Here is a 12356-nt window from a genome sequence, read left to right as displayed (position 1 = left end):
CTCGGATCAGGGACACCCTAAAACAGGCACTGAGGAAGTTTCCGAACCTCCCGACCCAGTCGCGCTTGCTGCAGACATCCGTCGGTGATGGTATCGGGGGCTTCCGACCTGCAACCTCAGGCAAATATGTTAGCGATTCCGAGCTTTCGGTACCTGATGTCCTTTCGATTTCTAGTTCCCGTGATTGCTCCTTGAAAGGTCTCCGGATCTACTACCAAAACGTGCGTGGACTGAGGACTAAAATCGACTCGTTTTTCCTGGCTGTTGCGAATATGATTTGATTGTGCTGACGGAAACGTGGCTGGACGACCGAATTTACTCATCGCAACTATGCGGGTCACTCCCCAAGGAACCTTCAAGTTCCATAAAGTTCAAATAAAGTTCCGACAGAACTTTCAAGTTCCATAAAGTTCAAATAAAGTTCCGATAGAACTTTCAAGTTCCATAAAGTTCAAATAAAGTTCCAACCGAACCTTCAAGTTCTATAAAGTTCCGACAGAACTTTCAAGCCACATGAAGCAATCCGCACAAGTCTTTATTAGTAACAAAATTTAATGTACGTAAATATTAAATGATCAGTGGCCCGAATAAATCATAATTCTTATATTTATGCAGTGCATCAACATTCTATCCAAACATAAAAAAAAATAAAAAGTAATTTCCTGGATTCGAACCCGTGTATTCGGCATGCGATCTACTAACGCTAGCCACTGCGACACAAATGTGTTGGAATACCATGCGGGCGAATACCAATTTAAAATTCATCAAGGTGTTGTGTTTCGTATGCAAGTCAGTCAGCTGGCACCGAAAACTCCAACAGTAGGCGGGACAACAGCTCACTTTAATATATTTCAGATGACGCAGCGGTTCGTGCTGGGGCTCTCACTCAGAAGGACTGGGTTTAATTCTTCAAACAGCTCCAATTCTACTACTAATGCTGATAAATCAATGCACATTAATACCTGTCTTTAGAAATAACTTTCATAAAAGTGCGAACTAAACATAGTATTGGTGTATTTTTTAATTTATTTTCTAAAAGTTCCGTTCAAGTTCCGCCAGAAGCTGCTTAGAATACTCTTCAATTATGATACCGGAACTTTCAAGTTCTTATAACGACTTAAAAATGAGGCTGCTTAGAATTCTAAAGACCATCACCAACTAAGCTGCTTAAGCCACAAATGACCTTTTATCAGAACTTTTGGTTACTTGGGTCTATTCCGTCTTCAGAACTGACCGGTCTGCCCTAAACAGTCAAAAATCGCGCGGTGGCGGAGTCCTGATTGCAGTATCTACTAGACTAGCCAGCTACGTAAGTACGTCACCCATTTCCAGTCAACTGGAACAGCTGTGGATTGTCGTAGAACTTCCACGAAGCAAGCTTAGTGTAGGCGCAATCTACCTGCCTCCCGACCGCAAAAACGACTGCACGTTCATCCGTGAGCATGTGGAATCGTTAGGCTCAATTTCGTCACAATTAAGTCCCTGCTCTCCCGCTTTCGTATTTGGTGACTACAATCAAGCTGGTCTGCAGTGGCGCTTTACAGACAGTGGCACACCATTAATTGATCCACTGCTTTCGCATATGCCGGTTGCTTGCTGTGCTCTTTTGGACGGTTTTAACTTTTACGGGTTCACACAAGTGAATACTTTTCCGAACCGAAATGGACGTTTGCTAGATCTTGTCCGGACACTTCTGTGTCCTTGCGGGTCGAGCCACTGATCGATCTAGATGCCGGTCATCCCGCTCTCGTCGTGTCATTTAGTTTACCTACGCCGATTCTTTTTACGCCGTCATCTGAGTGCTACTCTTTGGACTTTCGCCCGGCCGATTATGTTGCATTGAACAATGCGCTTGCGAAAATTGATTGGCAATTTATCGAAACCGCCTCTAGCGTGAATGATGCAGTGGATTTTTTCAGTGCTGCACTGGAAGATGCTATTTTCCGCATTGTCCCAGCTCGACGAACTCCGCTAAAGCCTGCATCGTCTAACCCACGCCTACGCGTGCTAAAACGTCAACGCTCTGCCACCCTCCGAAAGTATTGTAACTCTCGCTCGCCGTACTACAAACGACTGTTCAATTTTGCGAGTCGTATTTATCGAAATTACAATCGTTTTCTCTATAATCGACACGTGAGACGCACGGAAGCGAACCTTCGCACGAATCCGAAAAGTTTTTAGTCGTTTATCAACTCCAAACGGAAGGAATCCGGGTTGCCTTGTTCCATGTTTCTCGGGAATGACTCGGCTAATAGTGAAAGAGAAAAATGCGACTTGTTTGCTCGTCATTTCAAGCAAGTGTTCCACGATTTCTCCGCTTCACCAACACAAGTGCTGGACGCTACTGTTGGGATGCCACGTGATGTGTTTAGTTTCGTTATTCCGCGCATTTCAGAAGACATGGTGATAGCCGCAACACGCAAACTGAAGCTCTCGTTCACCGCCGGACCTGACGGCATTCCGTCATCAGTTCTAAAACGTTGTGTAGCCAATCTCTGCCTTCCACTTGCAGGCTATTCAATCTCTCGGCACAACAATGTGAGTTCCCCTGCCGCTGGAAACTTTCTTATCTGTTCCCATTGCACAAAAAAGGAGATAAACGGAATGTCATAAATTATCGTGGAATCACCTCCCTGTGTGCCTGCTCAAAACTGTTCGAGATTATCATGAATGGTGCTCTGTTCGCACGCTGCAAAAATTATATCGATACAGAACAACACGGTTTCTACCCGAAGCGCTCCGTGTCCACGAACCTGGTGCAGTTCACTTCTAACTGTCTGCGATGCATGGATTCAGGATGGCAAGTCGATACTGCGTATATGGATCTAAAAGCTGCATTTGACACGGTAGATCATAATATCTTGCTGGCCAAGCTGGAGATACTTGGCATCTCGTCAACTGCTGTGGATTGGTTCAGATCTTACTTGGTGAATCACTATGTACATGTCAAGATTGGCTCGTCGGAATCGGATGTTTTCTCAAACAACTCGGGAGTCCCGCAAGGCAGTAACCTAGGACCGCTACTATTTTCGATCTTTTTAAACGATGTCGCCGTGCTGATACCATCAGGATGCCGCGTTTTCTATGCAGACGATACGAAAATCTACAAAATTATTAAAAGCCTCTCGGACTGCTGGCATCTCCAGAATATGTTAAGTATTTTTGCTGACTGGTGCTCAAGAAATTTGATGAGTCTAAGCATAGAAAAATGTAACATTATTTCCTATCACCGAAAAATCGAACCAATCATGTTTGACTATGTTCTCTACGGACGCTGTCTTGCTCGTGTAGAGCACATAAAGGATCTCGGCGTTACCTTGGACTGCAGAATCCACTACAATGACATCATCTCCAGAGCTAATCGACAATTGGGCTTTATTTTCAAAATTGCCGACGAGTTTCGTGACCCGCTATGCCTCAGGTCACTTTACTGCTTGCTTGTGCGATCCTTATTGGAGTCAAGTTCAGTTGTTTGGTGCCCTTTCCATGCTAGCTGGATCACTAGAATTGAATCCGTTCAACGCAAGTTTGTGAGATATGCTCTTCGTTTCCTCAACTGGCGTGACCCAACGAACTTGCCACCGTACGAGGACCGTTGTTGTCTCCTGGGAATCGAGCCATTAGAGGTGAGACGGACGGTCGCTCAAGCTATGTTCGCTGGAAAGCTGCTTACAGGTGACATTGATAGTCCAACACTGCTGTCACAGCTAAATATGTATGCCCCTGAGAGGTCTGTTCGTCAACGCGACTTTCTGTTTTTGGAACCACGGAGCCGAAATTATACACAACACGAGCCAATTCGAGCAATCAGCCGGCAATTCAACAACTTTTTTATATGTTCGACTTCAATGGAAATTGCTGAACCCTTTTCAAAATCCGATCTGAATTACCAACGAGGATACATTAAACGAGATCGGATCGATTTAATACAATGTCAGTCACACATCAGATAAATCTTCTGTACACTATTGTTGATGTCTAATACGAGCCTCCTTTAGCCATGTCTTGCCCGTAGTAGCATAGAGAACAGCCGTCTTTGGATCAGAACTTGTGCTGTTTCTTTTTCAAAATAGGATTTCCATGGAACGTTGGCGGCGTTTGAGGGAAATTTGAGTATTTTACTACGTATATGAAGAAACTATGTTGAAGTCTCAAGGTTCGTTCTACATGAACACAATATCTCCGATCTCTGTAAAGAACATCTAAGCATCTTGAAAACAATAAATTCTGATTCGGGACTATTCGGATCGAAACAAAGAATCGCGATTGATGATAATTTCAGAACATACCGTTTAATCATATTGATCTAAATTCTAGTAATAAAAGTTAGGCGCCGATTGCACCTACCATTAAAACAGAGTAATTATTCCAGTATTAATCGTTGATACAACTCACAATAGAATCAAATGAGCCATTATAAAATGAGAACACACCTAATAAACAGTAATTTATGTAGCTGTAATGCAAGTCTTTGAAAAGAAGAATACGGAAGTAACTTCGAGAGTAAAGAACGTTAAATCTCATTCTATAATAGGCGATAGTTAGCAGTGCGGACAGTTAATTGTGCTTTAGCGACTTCAGGCTAGTCTATCTATCGTTCAGAGTATTCAACTTTTTTTCGAATATTTTCTTGGCATCGCAGAATCCATGCTTGGTCTTACCGAAAGAGTTTGGTCCCGACGAAGTGGGTGTATCCCGCCCAATATTTCTCATCCTCATCCGACACTCGGCGGGCATTTCCTCCGGTTCATCATCACTATCTTCTCCAGCAAAAGCATTAGCCACCTGCTTCAATAGCTTGGGCTTTTCTTTCTTAGGTGCTGCTCCAAGCTTCATCTGAATCGCCATCGGTTTGGGTTTCTGCATTTTGAAACTGGCGGATAGGCTATTGGTACCTATCTTTGCATTGCTAGCAGGTTTCTGGAAGCTAAATCCTACTTTAGGTATAACCGGAGGTGCCGGTAGTGCAGTCTCGGGTTGAAAACCTTGAAAACGACAAACCTCCAGAGGTTACGATGGATAAGCCCAGGAAACGCAAAATAAAATACAACATTAAAGCAATCAGATAAATCTCACCATCATTTGAATCCCCACTGGAACTGCCACTGTCCCGACGGTTAGGTAGTTGTTGAGCTGTCGTGTCTCTCAGCAGCCGTTCCTTTCGTTGACGGTCCTCATCTATCTCCCGCAGACGTCGTTCAACTGGTGAAGTTGAACGGCTACGGGATCTACTCCTGCTCCGGGTACGATCCGTGGGACCATCCCTACGTGAGCGCGAGTGTCCTGTGGCAAATTTGGGGGGCAAATACAACTGGCAAAATTAAATATCTACGTTTCAATTCGGTTTTGACGGATGAAGTAGTAAGCAAATATAATCTTAGTCATAATTGCTTGATATTTTGACCCGATTCTCAAAAAATCGAAGGTTGCCGAATTATAAATTAAGGTAGATCAGAGGTGATAGATTTGGAGATAGGAACAAAGGATGTTATGAAAGTCACAAGAAGCTTGATATGAGGATGAGGAGAGGGGAGGGTCATTAAACAGTACCTTCAGTTTTCTGATCCCAACGGCTCATGTTGCTTGATAAGTTGATCGACGCTGACAAGAAGGTCAAGTCAGAACACTTTCTAATGTAAGAAATTATTGAAAAAACACAGTAATTTTGATTTTTGGTTTGGATGTTTCCGGCAAAGAACACTCCTGCTGCTGAAATCGATTTTGATTTTGATTTTGCTGATTTGACGTTTCAAGCAGTTGGATTCTGCAGCACTCAAAACCGAAAAGGCTTTATAAGAAACAAGATCTTTTTTAAGGTTAGGAACATTACAATTCTACCCTAATTTGAGAAGAATCCACCCACACAGCAAAAAAAGTTGTTGAATATTACATCGAAACTGCTGCAACCAGGTCAATCCATCGGTTGTGTAATATCACATTGTACGATGTACATCGATTTTGCGAACAAAATTACATCCATTGATGTAATATTGTATCTGCTTTTTGCTATTACATCATTATTTCATACATCAGCTTGAATTACGTTGATCGATATTACATTTTTTTTTGCTGTGCAGATTGAACCTCCCCAAAAATAAGTCAACTAAATTGGACAAATGAACAACATCGATCACAGTCAGGTTGATGTTGTCCGTTTGTCTACTTGTAAAGGGCCACCCACATTAGATTCGGATGTGACCAGGTCAGTGTCACGGACTCAAATCGTTGATTTTACTGTGCTGGGCCCACTGTCAAGGTATAACCAACAATCAATTCGAAGCTAACGATTTTAAATTGGCTAACTACTTGACTAGCCTATTGGTCCCAAGCAAATCGATTAACGTACCCTATTCTAGTATAAATACCAGAACTACACTATGTTTGTTTTGATTAGCTATCAAAGTTTGACAGATAAAATGAGAAGTTCGTGGATTTTCCTATGTTTAGAGGGGTGCATCGATTAGCTTGGGACCGAAGATAGCTCTGGTACTTTCTTCGGTCCCAAGCTAATCGATGCACCCCTCTAAACATAGGAAAATCCACGAGCTTCTCATTTTATCTGTCAAACTTTCATAGCGAATCAAAACAAACATAGTGTAGTTCTGGAATTTATACTAGAATGGGGTACGTTAATCGATTTGCTTGGGACCAATAGGCTAGTCAAGTAGTGAGCCAATTTAAAATCGTTAGTTTCGTATTGATTGTTGGTACTACTTAGAGCTGAGCCAAAAAGTTTAGCACGTTTCTTCGGGACCTGCTGGTCTTAAACGCTGGCCAGACTGAGAAGTGGTAACATGTTATAACGATTGTCAAATAATTGCAACACAAAAACCACCATCAAGGCTATCTTGGATAGCGCTATAACATGTTATAACTCTATAGTCTGATAGTTCGTTCAGACTACAGAGTTATAACAACCGGTGGAAACCGAGGGGGACGACTCTATCTACGATGCAGAAAAGATTGTGTTTTGCTGTGGTTAGCTGCGCGCACGCTGAGTAGACAGAAAGAAGATTGATGACGATTCTGAAGATTTCCTGCAAAAAGATGATGCACGATGCAAGTAGATGCGCAAAATGAAAGAAGATTTTTCGAAGATTGATTCGCTAGTGTGAGATTTGTTGAGCATCTAAACTTGAGATTTAGATGTGTCGCCCCCCTCGGTGGAAACTAATGATTTTAAATTGGCTCACTACGTGACTTGCCTATTGGTCCCAAGCAAATCGATTAACGTACCCCATTCTAATAGAAATTCTAGTACTACACTATGTTTGTTTTGATTCGGTATGAAAGTATAGTCAAATATACAATTCTTTGCTTCACCTGCAAGCGCTGTAATCTCGATTTTTGTGTTGCATTGGCCAAAAATAAAATGGAAGGGCAAAAGTCTAGATGAGGAGAGATGATTGATTTGTATAGCTGTATTTTACTGCCAATAGTTAAATCGTTTTTCAGTCGACATAGAATTCCATACTTCTTGGAAATTTTCTTGATAACATTGTCAATGTGAGAGTTGAACTTAAGCTTGTCATCAATAATCACGCCAAGATATTTAATCTCCCGAACGCGATCTATAGTCTCATCATCAATTACAACATAGACGTTCTCATTTAATCGATTCCGTGAAATTACCATAAATTTAGTTTTACTTGTATTCAATTTCAACTGCTTATACTTCAACCATCTACTTCGAGAACGCAAATCTTCATTCAAGTGTGAAACGGCATCATCTAAATCCTTAAGTCCCATGCGCAATGACAGCGGAAGCGGAACGGCAGCGGAAAAGCTCGATTTGAGTAAGCCTACTCTTCCGATTGAAAACTAGTTACTGTGTTACCTGACTTATAACGAATATACTCTGTATACGAGTACCCCGAATACAACGTATGACTCGTCTAATTTTGTTTAGCATTTGCAATGTAAAATTAGACAAACTATAGGTTGTATTCGGGGTACTCGCAAACATCGTATATACGTTATAAGTCAGGTAACACAGTAGAACCAAATCGACATCGGTTAGGCTTCTTGATGTCATTATGACAACTGTCAAACTTTCCATTTTCGTTCCGCTTCCGTCCACGTTGCGTTTCGGCCTTTAGCTGCACTCAATAACACAGTATCATCTGCAAAAAGATTAATATCGCAACATCGTAAAACACGTTGCAAGTCATGAACAGGGTTAACTACCCCATTTCCGGCCTATTAAGCACAACCCGCATTTAGTCTTTCTTAATCTAGCGCAGTTTAGCACAAAACGAAATGTTATTATTACTGATGGCTTCCAAATTTATTTACCTTTCCGTATGTACCGTAAGATTTGATAAAGAGAAACCAATCGTTGAGATATTGTCAATGAATTCACTTCGGCCCATCGGATGACGATAAAAATTGATTCGGTCGGAGCGCTTCTTTTGTTTTTGGGAATAATGGGTGCAAACCTTCTTATCACGCGTTCTCATTGACTTCGTTCCGTAGCTTATCAACTAAAGTATCGTACCAAACGCATAATTGACTTGTTAACTCTGAAATCATGGATTTATTTGAAGTTTTCTGCTCGATAGGCCCAAAATGGGCGATAAGGTCAAAGTAGTTCACTACCTATATAGTTTAGTTTTAGTTTTCATTATTATCGAGATTTTCAGCCTTGGACTAGTTTGTCTCTTTGTGATCAAACTGAGTTTAATGTCAAATTGATTAAATTTTAAGCAAAATGAGAAAGTTTATCTTAACAGTGTGTGTGTTTGCATGAATATTTAAAAACGGCAAACTGATTCTTTTCAGTGTAACAATAAAGGCCCTTTTTGTAAAATGACAGCACTCATGTACAGTAAAGATTCGTTTCATGCGTATAAAAATGGACAGTGCAGTCATGCAATCGTAAAACGTAAACAAATCTACGACAGAAAAAAAATGTATTTTCATTTAAATGTGTTACTCAATCCGTTAGAATCATTCGGTGTGTAAATTGTGTTCTTCTCCAAAATGAGCAACATTGTTCGTCGCATAATTAACTTAAAGGCTGTAAAACAGCGCATACTCCCAGCTTCCGCATCGATACGATGGAAACAGACTCAACCCCGAACTGCTACCGATAAACTTCGTGATGGACCAAGTCTTCAGGATTTTCTTCAGCAATCACCCTCCGTAGCGGATATCCACCAAGTTCAACGCGCAGCAGATATCCCGTACCTACCGAAAGAGCCACTCCTTGGTCACAAACGAAAGGTATTTTTTGAAATATATGGGTGCCAAATGAACACTAACGATACGGAAATTGTGTGGTCGATTTTGAAAAGCCACGACTTTCAACGAACCGGGACCATCAAAGATGCGGATGTGGTGCTGATAGTTACTTGTGCCATTCGGGATGGGGCTGAAAGTACGATATGGAACCGATTGAAACACATTCGTTTGATGAAGGAAAAACGACACGAATCGAAGCCATTGCAGATAGGAGTTTTGGGTTGTATGGCTGAACGGTTAAAGAAGCAATTGGTAGAGAAGGAACAAGCAGTAGATGTGGTTGCCGGTCCGGATAGTTATAAGGACTTACCTAGATTGTTGGCCGTTGGACAGAAAGGTCAAAAGGCGATCAATGTGATGCTTTCACTGGATGAAACCTACGCCGATGTGATTCCGGTCAAGTTGGACCGGAAATCACGTACGGCATTCGTTTCGATTATGCGAGGATGTGATAACATGTGCTCGTACTGTATTGTCCCGTTTACCCGAGGAAAGGAACGTTCACGACCAATCAGTTCAATCAGGGAGGAAGCCTTAATTATCCATGGCAAAGGAATTAAAGAGATTACTCTTCTCGGCCAGAACGTTAACAGTTATCGAGATACGAGTGCTTATATCGATGGAAAAAAGCAAGCCTCTATCATGGCGCCGGGTTTTAAAACGGTATATAAAACTAAGGTCGGAGGGATGAGGTTTGCCGAACTGCTTATGGAGCTGGCCGAGACAGTGCCCGAGATGCGCATCAGATTTACTTCACCTCACCCGAAAGATTTCCCAACTGCAGTGTTGGAAACAATTGCAAGGTATCCCAACATTTGTAATAGTCTGCATTTGCCAGCTCAAGCGGGAAGCTCGACCGTTCTGGAACGAATGCGCAGAGGTTACAGCAGGGAAGGTATGAGCATTATTATCAAACATTTACAGACTGTGTTTTTGAATGCTTTTCTTTTATAGCTTATTTGAATCTAGTCCATGAGGTCCGATCTACCATCACGAACGTAACCCTGTCAAGTGATTTCATTTGCGGATTCTGTGGGGAAACGGAAGAAGAATTTGCCGAAACGATTTCCATTATCGAAAGAGTTAAATACCACACGGCGTTTCTGTTCGCTTACAGCATGCGAGAGGTAAAACTTCAAATCATGGAATTAAATTTACTGTCGGTAACTTAATATTTTAATTCCGAATTCGTAGAAAACAACCGCCCACCGTCGTTATGTCGATGATGTCCCGGAGGAAGTGAAACAGTTTCGGCTCCGTGAGATGATCAGAGCATTCCGCGCTGGTGCTGAAGAGTTGAATCGGCAGTTCATTGGTCGAGAAGAACTGGTTCTGGTAGAAGGAGTCAGCAAACGATCCAAAGATGATCTGTCCGGACGGAATGACGGTAATATAAAGGTAATAATTCCCGCTTGCGATGTGCCAATGGGTGACGCGACCTCAAACGAGAGGAAAACAATTGTCAGCGGCGACTACGTAGCGGTAAGGATTACCGAATCCAATTCCCAGATTCTGAAAGGAGTACCACTCTATCATACGACTATAAGCGAGTTTGCTGCACGGGAGAAAGGATATACCGCTAGGAATGTGATGACCAGTTGTTGAAACTTTACGTAAAATATTTATTATATTATCAGAAAAGAAACTCCACATCCCTGTTAAGTATTCACGTTTAATTAATGCCTGATATTTGGCGCATTTGTGTCATTGCTCAGCACTCACCCTGTCATGCAAATTACCTGCCTGATGGGTGAGAACCTATTAAGCTGATCTGCTAACGCAGCCGTATAGCAATGAGCGTAAATATGCACACAATGCGCTCTAATAGGATTTATGTTGTAGCTAATGAACTTATGCATCGGAACAAACCTATTATTGATTTGTGCACGGTGAAATCATTGATATTATTGATCTTTTCTGATTGATAGAACGGAAATGGGCGATTACGACGAAGTAGCGCTCTACCATATAGGTATGTTTGATTATTCACTCAATTATAATTAATTAATGAAAAACAGCGGATGTACGTCACGCAATTTCGAAGTGCACTTTTATTCATTTTCCCTAATACTTACCATCTTTTCGGGTACTGCCTTGGTCTCCCATGCAGGCCTACATGAGATTAAGCTCTTCCACCTTCGACAAGATGCTTAAGAATGGCCCATTAAAATGTGATTAAAAATTAAAATTGCGGCTCCGGTGGTGTGGTGGTAAGCCTGATTGCTTCTCACTCCGAATGGCATGGATTCAATCCCAGTCGGCGCCGTCGGGATTTTCTGAAGCATAAAATCTCTGATCACCCCTTCGTTCGGAAGGGAAGTACTGCCATTGGTCCCTGGCCTCCCTTGCGTCGGTAGCATTGGTACTCAGCACGGAAAACAAAACAAAATGAAATAATTGATCATAAAATAAAATTTGTAGAACATTTCGAGTATGAGAGAGTGATTGCAGTTTGCTCAAAAGTGCCTAAGTATTTTCGATGATTACCCGTAGTTGTTACAGTGAAGATTTACACCCATATTCTCGTTTATGTCTGGACGTGTTTGCCATACAGAAACATTTTTATTTGATTTTGTGTGGTGGATGGGTTTCGGGCGTGGACGGGCATATGGGTGATAATATTAAGTTTACGTTAGGATTACGTTAAAAAATTGAGAAATGTATCGCTTCAGTTTGCAACCGATGAACCATTCTGACGGCCCACATTACCGTGCAGGCGCCGTGTGTTGGCAGGGTCCAATATTGGACAGTTTAATGTTTATAAAGTACCATCAGTTAAAATTGTAATTTTGAGCTTTATCTCTATACATTCTTAGGTGTTTCTTAGTAGATTATCAATCGATTCAAAGAGTAAATGGTATTAACATTGAGCTGTCCATAGTTGGGCGTTGTTGAACTTGTGGTACTTGCACAACATTTCATGTGAGTAACAAAGTAACCATATAATCACAAAATAACTTTAAATGTAGGTTCAGAGTGAGACAATGTCACTGAGATATGGTTAGTGGGGTATTCAGATGAAACTATTACTTTAAAAAGCTAATCCTTGCTGTATCTCCTTTTCGTTTGCATGTTTGATATTACTAACCACACTGAACGTTCATTCCGGGTGG

General features: G+C 41.6%; 2 protein-coding genes across 2 annotated transcripts; one reads left to right on the top strand and one right to left on the bottom strand.

Moving 5' to 3' along the window:
* Positions 1-4296: 4296 nt before the first annotated feature.
* Positions 4297-5710, bottom strand: LOC135712824 (PEST proteolytic signal-containing nuclear protein-like). Its single transcript, XM_065235889.1, has 3 exons — positions 5551-5710; positions 5077-5283; positions 4297-4985 (listed from the first exon to the last, which is right to left on the bottom strand). The coding sequence occupies exons 1-3, from the start codon at positions 5576-5578 to the stop codon at positions 4588-4590; spliced, it is 633 nt and encodes a 210-aa protein (XP_065091961.1). The 5' UTR covers positions 5579-5710; the 3' UTR covers positions 4297-4587.
* A 3163-nt stretch (positions 5711-8873) lies between these two features.
* LOC135712808 (CDK5RAP1-like protein) lies at positions 8874-10850 on the top strand. Its single transcript, XM_065235869.1, has 3 exons — positions 8874-10138; positions 10198-10370; positions 10438-10850. The coding sequence occupies exons 1-3, from the start codon at positions 8983-8985 to the stop codon at positions 10846-10848; spliced, it is 1740 nt and encodes a 579-aa protein (XP_065091941.1). The 5' UTR covers positions 8874-8982; the 3' UTR covers positions 10849-10850.
* The last annotated feature ends 1506 nt before the right edge of the window (positions 10851-12356 follow it).

The sequence above is a fragment of the Ochlerotatus camptorhynchus genome, unplaced genomic scaffold (genome assembly GCF_037179485.1).
Source record: "Ochlerotatus camptorhynchus isolate MF236.1 unplaced genomic scaffold, CSIRO-AGI_Acam_v1.1 ptg000503l, whole genome shotgun sequence".
In the NCBI taxonomy this organism is placed as follows: Eukaryota; Metazoa; Arthropoda; class Insecta; order Diptera; family Culicidae; genus Ochlerotatus; species Ochlerotatus camptorhynchus.
The sequence above is the reverse complement of the archived record's forward strand: the minus strand, read 5'-3'. Positions and strand labels throughout refer to the sequence as shown.